This window comes from Bos grunniens, chromosome 29 (genome assembly GCF_055505025.1).
Source record: "Bos grunniens cultivar Pamir isolate PY7600 chromosome 29, Bosgru_T2T1.0, whole genome shotgun sequence".
Lineage (NCBI taxonomy): Eukaryota > Metazoa > Chordata > Mammalia > Artiodactyla > Bovidae > Bos > Bos grunniens.
In genome coordinates, this window is record NC_141193.1 from 45,645,003 (window position 1) to 45,665,670 (window position 20,668).

Here is a 20,668-nt window from a genome sequence, read left to right on the forward strand (position 1 = left end):
CATCATGGAATATATAAAAAAAGAAAAATATTGACACATGAGACAAATCAGAGCAAAATTGTGCACAATATCGTTCTCCCATTAGACCAGAACACCGGAATAATAATCAGCCACTAACCCAGGGCAAGCATTTGAGAAATGCCCAAGAATGAATAACTGCCTTAGACACATACTGTGTGAGAACTGACAGTAAAAGGAAGCAGTGCAGAAATTCTCTGGATAAGCTGATGGGCAAGCTGAAGACTTGATTAGTGAGAATGAAAAGCCTGTCATCGGTTGGTCCCTTAAGTGAAGGAGACCCTTCAGGGCACTTTGCAGCTGGCAAGAAGTGACAACTTTTCTCAGGTATTACTAGCCTAGCAGTTCTCTTTATAAGATTATCTTTGGCTCTTAAGAGTCAATCATTGTAATTTCCACGAGTGTAAATGATAAATCATGAAAACGTGACCACTTTAGAAACTAACAAACGCTCCTGAAGTGAACAACCCACGGAACGTTTCTTCAATAAATAGAAAAACTGCTCAAGAACTGTAGCATCGTCTGCCCACCTTATACCCACTCCACCAGGTCACCCAAGACCCACTTACCCCCAGCATCTCGTGGAGGTAGTGATACTCTGGCCCTTGGTTATACAGCAGAAAGGTTTTCCAGAAAAGCAGGACATTCAGGGAGAGCCAGATAAGCTAAATCATATGGAGAAAGAGAGAAAAGAATTAAAAATAAGTACTACCCAATGAATGGAGTACATTCAAGTACATTCGTCGGACACAATACGCTCAATGGAACCTCAATTAGTCGTTGCCAAAAGCTTTCTCAATTGACCAGCAAGCTGCAAACCACTAAGAGGAAAACGTATCTGAACTCACTCAGCCCCTGTACACCTGAGATTAAGTATTTGGGCTGCAACAGTTATCCTAAAGATCACAGATAACCCCTGGAGGTAAAACAAGACTAAGTGATGTGTGACATCACCAAGTCCCAAGCATTGTATGTTTAAGCTTTAAAAATATCCATTGAATGAAGAATAGATAATAAAGAAGAGGGCTTTGCTGTATAAAATAAAATCCGACAAACAATCTGGGAAAAGAGAAAAAGGGGTGGGGGTGGTGAAGATGTTTAAGGGGTTAAAGGGAAAGCTGTGTTAACTAACAGGGATCTCCCTTCCTCCGCATCCGCTCTCGCATCAAAGTGTAGGCAAGTTCCGAGGGCTTGGAGGGAGGGAGGGAGGAGATGGTTATGTCCAGGTATTCCCGGCAGAAAGTTTGTGTTAGTGGAGGATGTTTTGCACTAGAGGCAAAACTTCCAGCTTCCCACCCGCGCTCGCTCAGAGAATGAATCAAGATCGCTGCCCCAGAAACAAGACGCCGGGAGACCCTCGCCCGCCATCCTACCAGGCAGAGGTGTTTAACCCCTTCGTTGGCCAGCCAGCTCCTCCAGGACACAGCCATGCCGCCGGCCCGCGCGCCGCGCTCTCAGCCAGCCGGCTGACAAGCAGCGGCGGCCGCGGGCGCAGCGGCTCCAGCGGTGCGGCCGGGGGGGCCGGGGGGCCGGGAGGGGACGGAGGGTCAAAGACCGAGTGGGAGTCCGGGGCCGGCGCTGCGCCAGCCCGGGCGGGGTCTGCGCCCCGAGCCGGCTCTTCCGGGCTTCGCGGCTGCGGCCGGCGCGGGGTCTGCTCGGCGCCCCTGGCGGCCGGGACCCGCGCTCCGAGCGCGCGCTCCCCGCCGCGCCCGCCCTTTGTCTGCGGAGAGCTTGTTGTGGCCGCCGCCGCCCGGGATATCCCGGTCTGGGATCCGGGAGGCGGCCCAGCAGCCTCCAGAGGCCGGCCCCGCTTGGAAAGACAGCAAGATGCGGAGGAGGGTGCTGAGACAGAGTGGGGACCTGCGCCGCCCTTGGACACACACACACACACACACACACACACACACACACACCGGCCGGCCCCACTTGGAAAGACACACAGCAAGATGTGGAGGATGGTGCTCAGAGTGGGGACCTGCGCCGCCCTTGGACACACACACACACACACACACACACACACACACACACCGGCCGGCCCCACTTGGAAAGACACACAGCAAGATGTGGAGGATGGTGCTCAGAGTGGGGACCTGCGCCGCCCTTGGACACACACACACACACACACACACCGGCCGGCCCCACTTGGAAAGACACACAGCAAGATGTGGAGGATGGTGCTCAGAGTGGGGACCTGCGCCGCCCTTGGACACACACACACACACACACACACACACACCGGCCGGCCCCACTTGGAAAGACACACAGCAAGATGTGGAGGATGGTGCTCAGAGTGGGGACCTTCGCTGCCCTTGGACACACGCAGACACACACACACAGACACACAAAGACACACAGATACACACACAATGACACACACACACACCAGCTGGCCCGCTTGGAAAGACAGCAAGATGTGGAGGATGGTGCTCATACAGAGTGGGGAACTTCGCCGCCCTTGGACACACGCAGACACACACACAAAGACACACACACAAAGACACACACAGATACACGCACAATGACACACACACACACACACACCAGCTGGCCCGCTTGGAAAGACAGCAAGATGTGGGGGATGGTGCTCAGCCGAGTGGGGACCTTCGCCGCACCTTGGACACACACACATACACATACACCGGCCTGCCCCACTTGGAAAGACACAGCAAGATGTGGAGAATGTTGCTCAGACAGAGTGAGGACCTGCGCCGCCCTTGGACTCACACACAGACACACACACACACCTACTCCTTTTGACTGGCTGGACCTTTGCCGCCCCTTGGACTCACTCAGGCACACACACACACCCCTACTCCTTTTGACTGATCAGACCTTTGCCACCCCTTGGACTCACACACACACACCCCTACTGCTCGCCTCCCCCCGCCCCCTCAAAGGTCCCTCTCCGAGGCCTCCGGCGGAAACCCGAGCCGGAAGAAGCACCGGTGTGACCGCGTCCCGTGCCCAGCCCGCCCTCGGCCACCACAACCCTGACCTCAAACTCTCTCACTCGCCCTTCCACCCCCATCCCTAAGCACCGACGCAGAGCTTTAGAGAAACTTCTGAGTCAAGAGTCCAGGGAGTTAATGGTTAAAACTGACGGAATTTTCATGGGCTTTTAGGGAAGCTCCGATTCACTCTATTCAGTGCTTTTTACTACCTGCTATCAGAGTCTGTTAAGGAATAAGAATCCCCTCAGACTTGTACCAGAGGCCGGGGGAAGGGAGATGAAAGTGTTTTCCCGGGCTACCTATCCTACACTGCAGCTTATCAGTATTAGGGAAGAAACAAAAAGTCATGCACGTGAAAGAATGTCCGATGAAAATAAGTGTTGGAGAAAGTTTTGTTAAATCAGGAACTTTCTCACTTCTAGCCACTAGTGGCAGAAAAAGTAAACCACTAGCAGCCTAATCTCATGGCCCTCAAGCTATCTTTCATTTTATAAACATGCAATAATATATAATTGAAACTAAAAATTCCACAAAAATCATAATTTGTGTACCTCATGGAGTGTACTTATCTCAATTAATTTTGTGAACTAATTAATGACTGTAACCCTCAGTTCAAAAAACAAATCTGTATCAAATCCCAGTTACAATTCACAAAGAGCTCTAATAGTCTTGTCATCTCTTTTAACATATAACTTTACTGTTTGATGCATGATCTGATCCTGAAAACTGCCTCAAATCTTTCTGGAGCTAGGGAGCCCGTTATTCATAAGTAACAGCCAGTTTTTATCCACCATGTGATACCTGAAGGACCAGAAGAAGAGCACAGGGAGAAGCCAAGGAGTGTCACCACTGGAGGCAGGTCTAATTCTGAGACACATGGGTATTCCTCATAGTTCACCCTGAAGAAGCCATCTTCCAGCCTTAATTTCAATAGATGGGAAGTGAGGAGATTCTGGCAAAATGAGCTGGTTCTTGTCATGAGTTGAGAGGAGTGAAGCAGTTGAAGAACAGTAGAATAAAACACAATTTTTATAAAAGTTTAACTACTTTCAGGAAAAAAAAAATGACAAAAATAATGGAGCCAGCTCTCACCATGTACTTACTGTGTCAGCCACTGTCCTGGGTATTTCATGTACAAAATCTCACTTCATTCTCATAGCTCTCCATGTGGATAAGAGCCGCCTCACTTCCGAGTTGACGAAACTGAAGCTAAAAGAGATTAAGAAATTTGCCTGAGGGAGAGGGGGAAATGAGCAGACATTAGTTAAAAGGCACAAACTTCCAGTTATAAGATGGATAGTTTTTTGAGATCTAATACACAGCCATGGTGATGATAATTAACCACACAATGTTACGTACTTGAAAGTTGCTTAAAGAATAGATCTTGAATGTTCTCTTAATACACACAAAAAGGGTGGTTATGTGAGGTGATGGAGCTGTTAGGTAAGGCTTGAATGATAATCATTTCCCTATATATAAGTGCATCAAATCAACCTGATGTATGCTTTAAACTTCAACAAAGTTACATGTCAATTATATCTCAACAAAGCATTATGTTAACTGAAAGTAAGAACATCACAATAAAGATGAAGAAAGGAGAGAGAGACACAAGAAACCTGTATGAGATGAAAAAACAGGGTTTTACTTACAGTTCCAAAAAACCCATAATCAGATACTTTTGTGAAACTCTTTGGTACCATAATAGGATGCTATACAAACATTGATTATTATATTTATCACTATTGTTTTGTAGGAACTCTGTAAAAGGGGATTAGGTCCTAACTGCTTCTATTGACTTACAAGGAAATGATACTGCAAGCTATCCCCAAGGAACAGAACTAAAGCCATGTGCAGGAAGCTACTCTCATGAATGAGGTTCTTTTCAATATACTTTTCTCTAGGCCATATTGTTCAGTGCAAGTAGATACTGTCTTTCTCAAGAAAGGAAGACTGTCCTTGAAAATAATGAAGAGACAATCTTATAGCTGTATCAATAGTCTAAAAATCATAATTTTAAAAAATCACACTTTTACCTGGAAAAAACTTCACAGAAAAAAATATCAAATGACAAATACCTTTGCTCGTGGCTGAAATAATAGTAAAATACTAGTGATCATCCTTCACTGATTATAAACTCTGTCAATTAGAGATGTTCTTGGTCTATTATTTATTACTTATACAGAAGCTTTCTTTTTTGGTAGACAGTGTCCCTCAAAATATGAAATCCACTGAAAAAAATTGAGAAAAGTTTTCCCTTTTGATCTGCTTTACTAGTCAACTCCCTCTGTCGGCTCAAAGGCACACCTTTGCCATAAAGCTTTCCCTGGCCCACCCTCCCTCTGTGCTCACACAGATGCATCCTGCAGTCTATGCATTCTTCAGTGTGTTTATAATATTCCAGACATGTGATCATTACTCCATTTTCCACATATTATTTTAGTTGTGTGTGTGTGTGTCTATTTCCCTTCATCAACAGACCTCTTCAAGGGCAGAGATCTTGTTTATTTCAGGACTTTGGACAAACACTGTCATATAGCCAGAACTTCAGAATGCTTGATTAATGAATAGCATTAATAGTTAAGCATATTATCCTTATTTTTGTGGCTCCCTCAAACTCCAGTTTCTCAAGTGTAACTTTCCAGTAATGAAAGAAAGGTTTCTGCTTATGTGCTCAGTCGTTCAGTCGTGTTTGACTCTTTGTTACCTCATGGACATTAGCCCAGCAGGCTCCTGTGTCCGTGGAATTTTTCAGGCAAGAATACTGGAGCAGATTGTCATATCCTCCCCCAAGGGATCTTCCCAACCCAGGGATAGAACCTACGTCTCCTGTGTCTCCTGTATTGGCAGGTGGATTATTTACCGCTGTGCCACCTGGGAAGCCCCCATACCAATATTTGATCTTAGCTCAAAGGCCATTTCTGATTAGCTTGATAATTAACATCAGAAAATAACCAGCAGGGCAAGGACTCTTCCTTACGGGTGTCACCTCTAACACAAACATAGGATATGCGGTTCGGACCAGTGGGCACCTATCTTAGCTTCCTGGGGTTGTGGTAATAAACTGTCACAAGTTTAGTGGATTTGGACAATAGACATTTATTCTCTCACAGTTCTGGTGGTCAGAAGTCTGCAGTCAGAGGATTGGGTGAAAATCAAGGTGTCGACAGGGCCACAGTCCCTTCAGAGAGTCTTGGGGAGAATCTGCTCTTTGCCCCTTTCTGATTCTGTTGGCGTCTCTTGATTTAGGGCTGCATCACTCCACTCTCTGCCTCAACGATCACACGGCTTCTCCTCTTCCAGTGTGTATATGTCATTGTAAGGGGAACCACTGACCGTAACGGCCCACCCTGGCCAGGCAAGACGATAGTCACTTGCATGAATTGTCTTGCACAGGAGGTCCCGGTAAGGAATGCAGAACTAACAAGTTACCAACAACCAGAAGAATTCAGGAAAGGTCAAAAGAAGAGAGGGGATGCCAATCCAAATGTCCTACCAACCTCCCAGAATCCTTCTTGCTGGAATCTATCTTGACTAAGCAATGCACACAACACAAGGAAGGACCCTGAGTCACAATGATTGCCCAGAGACAACCTGGAAACTAATTCCATTACCATAAAACCTGAGACTGTGAGCGCATGACAGACCAGTTCTCCGGGGTTCCCTCACCTGCTTCTCTCTGCCCTGGCAGCCCTTCCTAATAAAGTCTCTTACATTGTCAGCATTGTCTCCTTGGACAATTCATTCCCGAGTATTAGATGAGACTCTTGGGCCTTGGGAGAGGTCCCTTTCCTACAACAGAATCACCCCCTGCCTGTATAAAGACTCGATTGTATTTAGGGCCCCCAGCTAATTCTGGTTTTTCCAGTAGTCATGTATGGATGTGAGAGTTGGACTATAAAGAAAGCTGACAGCCTAAAAATTGATGCTTTTGTGTTATGGTTTTGGAGAAGACTCTTGAGAGTCCCGTGGACAGCAAGGAGATCCAACCATTCCATCCTAAAGGAAATCAACCCTGAATATTCATTGGAAGGACTGATGCTGAAGAAGCTGAAACTCCAATACTTTGGCCACCTGATGTGAAGAACTGACTCATTGGAAAAGACCCTGATGCTGGGAAAGATTGAGGGCAGGAGGAGAAGGGGATGACAGAGGATGAGATGGTTGTATGGCATCACCGACTCAATGGACATGAGTTTGAGCAAGCTCTGGGTGTTGGTGATGGAGAGGGAGGCCTGGGGTTCTGCAGTCCATGGGATTGCAGAGTCAGACATGACTGAGTGAACTGAACTGAGATAATTCAAGAGAATCTCCTCACTTAAAGATCCTTAATTATATCTGCAAAACCTTCTTTGTCTTATATAAAAAATAATATTTACAGGATCCTGGGATTAGGATGTGATATATCTGGGTGGTCACTATTCAGCTTTCTCTAGCCCTAAAGTAACTTGCGTACATGTGCTAAGTCACTTCAGTGGTATCCAACTCTTTGTAACCCTATGAACTAGCCCGTAAGCACTGTAGCCAGCCAGGCTCCTCTGTCTGTGGGATTCCCCAGGCAAGAATACCGGAGTAGGTTGCCATGCCCTCCTCCAGGGGATCTTCCAGACCCAGGGATTGAACCTATGTCTCTTACCTCTCCTGCATTGGCAAGTGAATTCTTTACCACTTGCCCGACTTGGGAAGCCCCTGAAGTAGCTTAATTGATGCTAATTTTCTTTCCCCGGTTAGATATGCCAGCCTGAGAGAAGGAATTTTGAGGAAATTCACATTAAGATATAAAAGTTGGAACTTTTACTTTTCTGTCAAGTAGTCAAAAATTATAGACGAGGAATCATGCCAGATAGAACTCAATAAACTTTCTTAACCTTTGTGACTCGACTGAGTTTACTGTTTTGGGTATCCCTATCTGATTTACGAGGAGTCATGAGTGTTAAACTCAAAAATGGAAAAGAGCCTGTGTATTTTTCTTACAAATAGAAAAGAAGAAGGTAGGAAAACTCTGTCCCAGCAGGCAGTGTAACTGGTAGAGTGGGCAAAAGAATCCTCAAGGTGTGAATAACTGCCAGCCAAGTTAAAAAGAAAGGGCAGCTACACCTTGTCCCTGGGACCCTTGTCAAGGAAGAAGGACCCCTCAGGGAACTAGCAAGAAATGGCCCAAAGGCTTAACATTAGCAAATCTGGCGACAAGTTCCAGACAGTGACTCATTGTCATTTTAACACAAAAACAAGTGTAAACCATCTTCTGATTCAGGCCTTTAGGAATGTCTACCGTGCACTCACACAGCTGGGTCAATTCCCTGAGAAATAACTGAAGAAGCTGGAGAGCTTCTTACACCCTCAAGGATAAGATACTTTGTTGGAAAATAAAGCTTGCTAATGTAAAAACAATTTAAGAATGCCAGACTGAAGAGGCTCAATAAAAGTTTGTTGAATAAAAACAAATAATAATAAACTCTTGTTCAGAACTGCTCTACATAGAATACTTTCCCAAACTTCTGAATGTCATAGATGAATAAAATTTCAAAAAGCAAAAATAAATGGAAATCAACACAGACTAAACAATTTTTTACTGCAAGCAAAGACAATTTTTAAAATGAAAAACAAACAAATAAATAAAAGTACCATTGCCATGCTTATTAAAGAAAATTTATTTTTAACACAAAAATAATTGTAAGAAATACTGATTGCCTCTAACTTCTATAGAAACTCATTACATTTCTTCCCCCCCAACCCCTCTAGTTATTTTTTATTTCACCCTCAAATCTCTTCTGTAAGATGGGTAGGCCCATGCTTAACTTCATCCTAATTTTATACATAAGGGAACTGAATCACAGGGACAGAAACAAGGTCACTGAGGCATTTCCTTCCTCTACACCCTTTAGTCATTGCTGAATTAGAATTTCCATGTGTTCTGAGCCGTAAAACTTTTGACCCCCAGATTGAGCCATGGTTGGCATGACTCTCCAACAATCTGAGGTCTGTAGAAAATTACTAGTGTGCTAAGACAATGCACATTCTCAAAACACTGTCTTGTCTATTCGTTATCATTATTTCTTTTTATCGTGTGGCATTTCCTGAATGCAGCCATTAACGAAATAATTCCTGGATGTGTGAGTTATTTTATTGTTCTTTAAGTTTTAAATAGAAGTGTCCCAGGAGCCCCCCACCTCCCAAAAAAATGATCTTAGCACCTGCTTCCACGTTTCTGATTGCATTCTTAAACATCTTTGCAATGTCGAGGAAATAAGATGGGACTTCTTTCCCAGTCTTCCTTCACTTTCTAAACATACCATAAAAATCTTAAGCTACAACTATTACAATCCATGTTGAATAGTATATTTTAAAGTCTTAAAAAACATCTGAATAGGAAAGACTTTGGAGACCATTCTAACTTCTACTTAATTTGTTAGGGAGGAGACTAAAATCCTTTTCTCAGCCCTTTGAGCTCACCAACCCCTGCCCCGTACACACACACACACACACACACACACACACACAGAGCACTGGGTCATTGTACAGCCTGATAGTGTATATTTATATATGTTTATGAGTTTATTTGATTAATGCCTATCTCTTTCATAAAATGTGAACTCCCCAAAGGTAAGTACATTTCTGTGTTTGCTCATTCTTATTATGCTGAGGCCGAGTATAAGACTTGAAACATGAGTAGATGCTCAGTAATTATTTTGAGTGAAAGAAATTAAAGCCCAGAGAAGAATAAATTTCCCAAATTCTCTTCCAGTAATCTTTACACAGTATTTCCTTTTCTACACCCACATGGAATTTCTGATGCCGTTACTTCTTTCTCTCCCCCAAATATACTCTTTTTTTCTCAGAGTCTCATCCATGTATGCATGGTGTTCTTGCTTCCTGGCACACCAGACCTACTGATGCTCACTCAGTCTCCAAGCTCAAAATGAGTATCCTTTCTTCTTAAAGTTTCACATGGATTCTTCCCAGTGGGATCAGGAACCTTTTGTGAGCCTGTAGTCCTCTGCGTGTAGCCCTCTCTTAGGATAGATAGATTACCTGGACAAGGGAGTCTTTCCCACCCAGGGACCAAACCCAAGTTTCCTGCATTGCAGGTGGATTCTTTATCATCTGAGCCACCAGGGAAGCCCCTTCAGAATAGTTATCAGGCCAAATTTGATGATTTGTTTTCTAGGTTCTTTCTCCAACTAAATTCTGAGCACACTGAAGACAGGACATTTTTCTTCATTACCTAAAGCCTGGCATATAGTAAGAGCTCAAAATATTTTTAGTGAATGAGTGAATGAAACTCTAGCATGCAATAACAATTAAGGTTATTTTCCAAGTGGAAAATCAGCACTTACAGAATTTTATTCTAATTGCCCAGAGTGTAGTGTGGATGAAAAATGTTGGCTATCTTGTCGGTACACAAAGGAGGTTGCAGCCATCAAGCTCGTAGCCTCTGTGCACCCTGAGGGGATTCAGGGTGTAAAAAAAGCAGGATACTGTCCCTAGATAGTTAGTGGTTGCTGTGTTAGTTGCTTAATGTGTCTGACTCTTTGCAACCCCATGGATTGTAGCCCGCCAGGCTCCTCTGTCCATGGAATTCTCCAGGAAGGAATACTGGAGTGGGTGGCCATTTCCTCCTCCAGGGGATCTTCCCAACCTAGGGATCAAACCCAGACCTTCTGCACTGCAGACAAATGCTTTACCATCTGAGCCACCAGAGGGTGCTTATCAAAGCAATGATTTCAATGAACCCAGAATCTGTGTCTTCCCATGCATAGCAAAAGCACCATGTCATTAACTAGAGATGTCTGATTTTCTTTAATTGACAGTAGTCTTTTCATTTTTGACTACCTGTTTTCTGTCGTTGTTGTTTGAACTCTTATGATCCTGGCTCTTTTGAGCTGTCCCTCAGAGAGAGCTCTGAAAGGCTGTCTTCTGGGCTTCAGTCCTTAGAAAATGCACTGAAAAAACATAATTTCCAACATTTAGGTTGTATGTTTTTTCAGTCTAGAGTAGGAAAGGTTTTATGCTAGACTGGATGGAAAACAAGTTCAGGAACATGAAAGAAAATAAAAATTGACTTTTGTCTTTCCTTCCTCCTCAACAGCTTTATGTGGAATTTAACCTTCAGACTCTCTGCCTGCTCTCCAAGAATCTGAGACTGGAAATTTCAAAAACATGACTCACTCTTGCTTCTACTGACAAAGAAACTTAAATGTCTCTATGTCCTTATACAACTATGTATAGCCTAGCAAATTTCATACCCACTAAGTCACTTCAGTCCTGTCTGACTCTGTGCGACCCTATGGACTGCAGCCTGCCAGTCTCTCATGTACATGGGGATTCTCCAGGCAAAATACTGGAGTGGGTTGCCGTGCCCTCCTCCAGGGGATCTTCCCAACCCAGGGATTGAACCTGCATCTCCTGATTGACAACCGGGTTCTTTACCACTAGCGCCACCTGGGAATCAATTCTTTACTGGAACCACTTTTGAATCAGTTTCTCCCTGAAGGCAGCACTGTGCCTCCACTGATCTTTCATAGTCCTTAATTCAAGTTTATACATGCTCAATTATTTACATATGTTCAGTTCTGAACTGCTGTTCATGGGGTTCTCAAGGCAAGAATACTGAAATGGTTTGCCATTCCCTGAATCAAGATTGCTGGGGAAAATATCAATAACCTCAGATATGCAGATGACACCGCCTTTATGGCAGAAAGTGAAGAAGATCTAAAGAGCCTCCTGATGAAAATTAAAGAGGTGAGTGAAAAAGTTGGCTTAAAACTCACCATTCAGAAAACTAAGATCATGGCATCCAGTCCCATCACTTAATGGCAAATAGATGGGGAAGCAATGGAAATAGTGAGAGACTTTTTTCTTGGCCCCCAAAATCACCACAGATGGTGACTGCAGACATGAAATTAAAAGACGCTTGCTCCTTGGAAGAAAAGCTATGACCAACCTAGACAACATATTAGAAAGCAGAGACATTAGTTTGCCAAAAAAGGTCCATCTAGTCAAGGCTATGGTTTTTCCAGTAGTCATGTATGGATGTGAGAGTTGGACTATAAAGAAAGCTGAGTGCTGAAGAATTGATGCTTTTGAACTATGGTGTTGGAGAAGACTCTTGAGAGTCCCTTGGACTTCAAGGAGATCCAACCAGTCCATCCTAAAGGAGATCAGACCAGGGTGTTCATTGGAAGGACTGATGCTGAAGCTGAAACTGCAATACTTTGGCCACCTGATGTGAAGAACTGACTCATTTGTAAAGACCCTGGGGAAGATGCTGGGGAAGATGGAGGCTGGGAGGAGAAGGGGACAACAGAGGATGAGATGGTTGGATGGCATCACTGACTCGATGAACATGAGTTTGAGTAGGCTCTGGGAGTTGGTGTGCTGCAGTCCATGGGGTGGCGAAGAGTCAGACACGACTGAGCGACTGAACTGAACTGAATTCTGAACTATGATGCAATAATTTATCACCCAATTACTTCTGTATCAGTGGGATTTCATTGGAGTGGCTGAGTCCGCAAATCTTTCTCTATTCTCCTCTTCTTCATTTTTGCAATGAATCACCTGAGTTTCAGCGAAATCAAACATGCCCACCTAGCAATGACATGGCTTAGCCTCCCTTGCAGTCAGTAGTAGGCACTGGCTGTTTCTGCAAATGTGATGTGAACAACGGGATATGTACCTCCCCATCACAAAGGAAGCTGCTTTCACTCCATTTTCCTTTTTCCCTTTCCCCACAGGCTGGAAATACACTTCAAACATCAAGGTAGGGATAATACTTTGAATGATAACAAAGAAATAAGATACGAGGAATTTGGATTACGTGAGTCACAGTTGCCCGCCTGGATAGCTTTCTTCTTGATTGTTGTAAGAGAAAGAAATGAAATCCTGACACACTATATTTAAGGTTACATTTACTCAGCCTGTACACTATTATTATAGAAATTGGAAGTGGGTTACCATCATCATAAAAATCAAAATATGTGACATCAGGTTAGCAAGTTGTGTAGCAGGCTGAGAGATGTTCAGGCTAGAAAGAGGTGCCTTTGTTATACCGCTCAAAAATACATGCTGACTTGGAAACAGACCACAAGCTTGTAGCTCTAGAGGAATAGGCTTTAAAAATGCAGATTTTTGTGCAAGTTGGCTGTTACTTGGAATTTTTAGCAAAGTGCTTCAAAAGACATGCACCAAAGTTAGACTACAAACGGTCCATTTGCAAATAGAGATGAAAGAGACTACAGTTCTACTAATGGAAAGTCTTCCTACCCTTGACCTGCTTTTTAATGGATTAAAATGCCATTAGTCTGGGACCTTACAAGGTTGGAAAAGTCAACTGCTTCTATTCCACAAACAGCACGATATAACATTTTTTTTTTTTTTTTTTAGTTTTTTGAATGTTGAATTTTTTTTTCTAATTTTATTTTATTTTTAAACTTTACATAATTGTATTAGTTTTGCCAAATATCAAAATGAATCCACCACACGTATACATGTGTTCCCCATCCCGAACTCTCCTCCCTCCTCCCTCCCCATACCATCCCTCTGGGCCGTCCCAGTGCACCAGCCCCAAGCATCCAGCATCGTGCATCGAACCTGGACTGGCAACTCGTTTCATACATGATATTATACATGTTTCAATGCCATTCTCCCAAATCTCCCCACCCTCTCCCTCTCCCACAGAGTCCATAAGACTGTTCTATACATCAGTGTCTCTTTTGCTGTCTTGTACACTGGGTTATTGTTACCATCTTTCTAAATTCCATATATATGCGTTAGTATACTGTATTTATGTTTTTCCTTCTGGCTTACTTCACTCTGTATAATAGGCTCCAGTTTCATCCACCTCATTAGAACTGATTCAAATGTATTCTTTTTAATGGCTGAGTAATACTCCATTGTGTATATGTACCACTGCTTTCTTATCCATTCATCTGCTGATGGACATCTAGGTTGCTTCCATGTCTTGGCTATTATAAACAGTGCTGCGATGAACATTGGGGTACACGTGTCTCTTTCCCTTCTGGTTTCCTCAGTGTGTATGCCCAGCAGTGGGGTTGCTGGATCATAAGGCAGTTCTATTTCCAGTTTTTTAAGGAATCTCCACACTATTCTCCATAGTGGTTGTACTAGTTTGCATTCCCACCAACAGTGTAAGCGGGTTTCCTTTTTCATCAGATTCAGCCAGAGGGAAAATATGCATTTAAGACTATTAGCTTCCCAACCATTTTGCCAAGACTTTAGTTTCATATGGCATTAAGATGGCTGACATTAAGTTAAGGGAAAGAAAGCTGAGCAGAGCAAACAACACAATAAAATTCTAGAAAACTTTCTGTAATCTCTATGGAAATTTGTCCAAAAGATGTCTTTTAGTGTGGCTATTCTGCATGGAACTGTATAGAAACAAAAAGTATACTAACGTTTTTATTGTGATTTTTCAGTTTTATTGAGATATAATTGGCATATATCACTTTATACATTTAAAATGTACAGCATAATGGTTTATCTACCATACACTGGGAAACAATTACTGCAGCAAATCTAGTTAGCATCCGTCATCTCATATGGATACAGAAAAAGAAAAAGCAAAAAAAATTCTGTGTGTGATTAAAACTCTTGGGCTTTACTCTCAACTTTCATTTATAACGTACAGCAGTATTAATAATATTTATCATGTCCTATTTATATCCCTGGTACTTCTTTATCTTATACCTGGAACTTCGTGCTTTTGGACCACCTTCATCCAATGCCCAATCTTTCTTCCCATTGCCGCCCAGCTTCCCCACCTCTAGAGCCACAAAACCAATCTTTTTCTGAGTTTATTTGTGTGTGTGTGCTTTGTTTAGATTTTATGTATAAATAAGATTATTCTATATTTGTTTTTCTCTCTCTGATTTGCTTCTCTTAGCATAAGACCCTCAAGGTCCATCCATGTTGTGTCAAATGGCAAGATTTCTATTTTTTTAAAGGCTGAATAATATTTCATTGTATTTATACACTGCAATTTCTTTATCCATCCGTCAGTGCACACTTAGGTTGCTCCCATATCTTGGCTGTTGTAAATAATGCTGCTGTGAACATGGGGATTCAGATATCTTTTTAAATTAGTGTTCTCATTTTTCTACTAAGGTTTTGAAGCCATGTCTTTACCAAAGAAACCACAAGCTTGGTATACAAGAGTCTATGATTGTTAAATTTCTAACACAATACTCAGTCTCCTAAAGTTGCCCTAAGTAAAGCACACTCTTTCTTGCTGCTTTCTGATACGGATAGTGGATAGGGAAAAAATCCAACCCCCACCCCACACACACACAAAATCAAAATTACAGGGGCCAATAAACAGGGGAGATATTTCAAGTCTGGCAGACTCATTAACCAAGGAATCTACTTCCCCAGCAGGAAGCTTTCACAGTTCCTGCCCAGGATAATTTAACATCTGCTCTGGATGAAAACTACTATGAGCTTTTCATTTTTTTTTTACATTTCTGAAAGGATGATTTTCTTTATGTTTTAATTATAAAATTATTTGTGGTAAAATGTATACATCATAGATGTAGCATTTTAACCATTCTTAAGTGTAGAATTCAGTGGCATTAAGTACATTCACATTGCTATGCAAATATCACCACCATCTGTCTCCAGAACTTTTTCATTTTCCCAAACTGAAATCCTGTATCTATTAAACGATAACTCTCCATTCTCCTCTCCCCAGAATCTGCTAACAACAATTGTTTTTCCTTTCTCTATGAATTTGACTCTTCTAAGTACCTCAGATAAGTGAATTCATTTAATAATTGTCCTTTCACGTCTGGTTTATGTCACTTAGCATAAGTCAGGTTTGATACTTGGTTGGGAAGATCCCCTGGAGAAGGGAATGGCTACCTACTCCAATATTCTGGCCTGAAGAATTCCATGAACTGTATGTATAGCCCTTGGAATCACAGAGTCAGACGTGACTGAGTAACTTTCACTTCACTAGCATAAGTCAACCTTAGCAATGTTCATCCACATTTACAGTATATGTCAGAATTTCCTTCCTTTTTATGGCTGAATAATATTTCTATGTGTGTGTTCTTGACTGCAATTTCCATAGGTGATGTTGTCCTTCTCAGGGTACTTTAACTGGGGAGCTTTTAACTCTACCATTGTATATTGGACTTACAGAAGATATACAAGATGTGTTTAGTGTTAGTTTATCATAATTAAAAGGAGCCACTTTCAGAACCTGATAAAAAAAAGACTTTGAACCTGGGTTCCTGCATTGCAGGCAGAGTCTTTACCATCTGAGCCATTAGGCAAGCCAATAATAATAATAAATAATAATAATTAGTTTCATTTGTGGGAAGTTCTACTGAGATAGGTAGACAACACTGTTAAGATATAAAATAAACAAACTTTCTCTATTCAAGAGTCCTAGGGAATCTTTTCTCATTAAGCAGTATTTAAACTGGTATTTGAAGGGCAATAGCCAGGCCTTGGGAAGATCCCCTGGAGAAGGGAAAGGCTACCCACTCCAGTATTCTGGGCTGGAGTATTCCGTGGACTGTATAGTCCACAAAGAGTTGGAGACGACTGAATGACTTTTACTCACTCACTCACTCACTCACTCACTCGCTGCGGATACAAGACCAGGTCAGAGGCTATTGTAGCAGATGTGTGAGATATGATGGTGAATTTAACAGGGGTTTTATAGTTTAAATAGAAATAAATGGATAGAGTTTTGGTATATTTAGAATCTAGGAACTACCAAAATTGTGATTAATTTGGACATTGATGATGAAGAAGTATGAGATTTAAAAAGTCATACTATATTCTCAGCCTTCAGCAGCCAGCTGGTATAGATGACATTTACTAAACTAGATTGCACCATAGACATGATCACTGTGGAGAAGGGAGGAATTAGGATTTCAATTTGGAATAATGAGTCTGTGCTGCTGCCTATAAGAAACGTACAAAAAATACTGAATAGCATTTGGATACAGAGGTCTAAATTTTAATATATGTATTTGGGATATAAAATATATACTGCTTTATGTATTACAAAGTTAGCAGTTCACATCCATATTGTATTTAAAATGATGAGAGTGAATTAAGTCATTAAGGTAGAAAGCATAACAAGAAAAGAGAGGAAAAGAGAGAAAGAGGGAAAGGGAATGGGATCAAGCCCAGGACAGAGCACTGAGGCTATTTAACATATAACACCCATAGAAAAAAGGAAGGAAAAGAGAGAAGTGACGAAGAGAGCAGAGGTTGGGGCGAGGCGGGGGTGGGGGTGGGGAGGTAGGGTTGGAACAGAAGCACTCAGCGTCAAAAAGCCAAAACGAAATGGTACTTCTAGAAATAATGTACATTCAACTATATGAAGAGCTGCAGAAAAGTCAAATATGGTGAAGACTAAAAGCATCTACTAACATAATCAACCCAGAGGTCATTGGAGAGCTTAGTGTACTAGTTTTGGTTGAATAATAGAAACCAAAGTGAGTGGACTGAGAAATTAATAGAAGCTAAGAAACGGAAGGGCTTCCCAGGAGATGCTAGTTGTTATGAACCCACCTGCCAATACAGGAGACCCAAGAGGTGCAGGTTTGATCCCTGGGTTGGGAAGGACCCCCTAGGAGGAAGGCATGGCAACCCACTCCAGTATTCATGCCTGGAGAATCCTGTGGACAGAGGAGCCTGAAGGGCAACAGTCCATGGGGTCGCAAAGAGTCAGACATGACTGAAGCTACTTAGCATGCCAGAAATGGAAATGGATATTTTTTCAGATATTTGGCTATAAAGGGCTGAAGAGAGACTGGAGAGTAGTTAAAAGGGGTGAAAAAATTCAGGTTTTTTTTTTTTTTCTCTAGTGGTGGGAGAGGGTGTTTAATGGCAATGTAAAGTATCCAGTAGAAAGCAGATAGTACAACAATAGTAGAAGAAATTAAGAAGTTAGTCAATAGGAAAAGTTCCTAAAAAGAAGAATATGAAATTCATAACCCAGGAAGAGTTTAATTGGAAGAAGAATACATCTTTTAACAGAAGGGAAGAAGGAAAAGGTGGTGAAGACACAGGAAGATTTATGAAGTTGGAAATGGGAAGTTGAAGTGGTCTCCCTGTGATGGCTTCCATTTTTTCTGCAAAATAGAAAAAGTTTTACCTGCTGAAATTGCCAGAAGTGAGACAAGAGATCAAAAGTTTAGAGAGAATAGAGAAGGTTTAAAATAGTAGTTGTAGAAAGTAGGAAAGACAGCTAATCAGAGAAACACAGGAATACTGCCAGTTAAAACTGACATGAATTATAGTCACGAATTATAGTAGTAGTCATGAATTATAGAGCAATCTCTCAGCTTCATTGTGCTATTGTGGTTAAATGAATTTCAAGAACATGGAGCCATTGACCCAGGGAGAGAATTGTACTAACTAAAGCGTGATATTTTTTAGGCAAAGGGGCAAGGAAATATAGAGATGGCAAAAGTGCCTGAGACAGGGGATAAGAAATGAAGAAGAGGCTAGTGGATAAGGAAAAAATAGGACAATTAACTGGACACTGTAGAATTCTGGATAGTTGAAGAGGTGTAATAAAAATATTAAAAAATGAATCCCCAAAACAATGGAGGTTGCGGTCAGAAGATTACAGAATTAGAGTTTTTCTACTTAAAGCAGTTTTGAGTAGTGTATATGCCCAGTTGGTAAACACAGTATGGGTGGTAACGAAACGGAAAAGAATGGTACTGAGTAAGGGAAGGGCCTTCTGTCTCTACTCCTTTTTTTTTTCCTTTTAAAATGGCTGTTTTACTTTGTGTTTTACTGAAAGTAAGAAAAAAGAAAGAAAGAAATGTTACAAACTGAAACTGCCTAAAGTCAGATAATTGGTGATGCAAATACTTTTTTCCTTACCACTGTTATTGACTGAAGGCAAACTTTGAGATGCTTTAATGAAACATTTAAGATATGGATCACCTTGGCGACAGTGCTCTGAAAGGGGTTTTACATCATCAGCCCTCCCAAATCTAGTGGTAGAAATAGCTTCTGATCTGTTCTTTGGAAAACTGACAGGTAAGGGGTGAAAGTGAGAAGTCTGGGACACCAGATAATCTATTTGGGTATTTTTTTTAATTAAAAAAAAACACTTAATATTTTATATTGGAGTGTAGAAGATTAACAGTGCTTTGATACTTTCAGGTGGACAGCACAGGGGCTGAGCCGTACATACACATGTATCCATTCTCCCCCAAACTCTTCTTCCATCCAGGCTGCCACATAACACTGAGCAGAATTCCCTGTGCCCTTCTTGGTTATCCCTTTTGAATATAGCTGTGTGTACTTGTCCATTCCAAAGTCTCTAACTCTCCCTTTCCTCCGTCTTTCTCCCCTAGCAACCATACTTTCATTCTCTATGTTATTTATGGGGTGTTGTGTGTGTGTGTGCTCAGTCACGTTTGACTCTTTTTGCAACCCTCTGGACTGTAGCCCCCAGGCCCCTCTCTCCATGGAATTTTCCAGGCAAGAATGCTGGAGGGGTTTGCCATGCCCTCCTCCAGGGGAGACTTCTGACCCAGAGATGGAATCCGTGTCTCTGATATCTCGCGCATTGACAGGCGGGTCCTTCACCACGAGTGGCTTCTTTACCACTGAGCCACCTGGGAATACTGTCTGTGAGCCTGTTTCTGTTCTGTAAACAAGTTCATTTGTATCGTTTCTTTTTAGATTCTGCATGTAAGGGATGTCCTATGATACTTCTCCTTCTCTGATTTATATCACTCAGTATGACAGCCTCTAGGTCCATTTCTGGCTTTTTCCCTGGTGGCTCAGAGGTTAAAGCGTTAAAGGAGACCTGGGTTCCATCCCTGGGTCGGGAAGATCCTCTGGAGAAGGAAATAGCAACCCACTCCAGTATTCTTGCCTGGAGAATCCCATGGACGGAGAAGCCTGGTGGGCCACAGTCCACGGGGTCACAAAGAGTCGGACACTTTACCCTTGTCTCACAACATGCTCATTAGCTCCTATCCATAAGCAAAAGTTATTACAGCTTATGTTGAGATAATGCCAAATCATCCTGCCCAGGATGACCATTTGTCCTGGAACAGCGCTGACCCAGGAGGAGAAAACACTAAAGTATCTGCTAGGAGTATTGACAGTTGTTCAAGGATTGCTTTCTGAAGGTGGTGAAGTATGAGCTGAGTCTTTCAGGGTAAGTACTAGTTAACAAGGTAGAGGAGTTGTAAGGAAAAGTTCCAGACGGGAGCTCAGATGTGTGGGAGAGATAGTTAAATTTAGTATCCACTGATGAGCTCTTCTTCCATTCAAGGAAAGCTTTATACTAGCCACCCTGAGCAACACAAAGATGTTTCAGAACAGCGCTCAGCTGCGGAATATTTAATGTGAAACCTTGCTAGTATATCTGGACCTGACACTTCCTAGATTACAAGTTTTAAGGACTGTGATCAGGCTTATTTTAGGCTCTTCTGTTCACTTTGTACCTAGAATGATACTTGGCATCTAGGAGGTATTTGTCATATAATTGTCAAACAAATGAATGAATAAATTCAACTGCTAGTCTAAGTCCCAGCATAAATTATATTTCAGGGTACTGGTGACTAGAATATTACATTTGGAACTACTGAAAAATAGGCTTATTTATACCTTCAAATATTGATCATACAATCTTTGAGCATCTCTAATTTCAGAGAACTTGTTATATTTTAAAAGCAATTGGTTTGGACATT

General features: G+C 42.1%; 1 protein-coding gene across 11 annotated transcripts in view; it reads right to left on the bottom strand.

Annotated features, from left to right (window-relative positions):
- Positions 1–3,876, bottom strand: part of NOX4 (NADPH oxidase 4) — a 183,390-nt gene extending 179,514 nt beyond the window's left edge. For 2 of the 11 annotated variants that reach the window (XR_015157409.1, XM_086383219.1), the window contains exons 1-2: positions 1,392–1,791; positions 588–683 (exon numbers count right to left, since the gene is read on the bottom strand). Coding sequence is in view for 3 of the 11 variants with exons in the window: in XM_086383219.1 (XP_086239345.1) it covers positions 588–683; positions 1,392–1,448 (153 nt within the window). In the remaining 8 variants the exon portion in view is untranslated. Of the gene's footprint in view, positions 1–587; positions 684–1,391; positions 1,792–2,762; positions 2,786–3,770 lie in introns of those variants that run through there. The other 9 variants (XR_015157412.1, XR_015157411.1, XR_015157410.1 and 6 more) reach the window with 8 other exon arrangements.
- Positions 3,877–20,668: the final 16,792 nt, after the last annotated feature.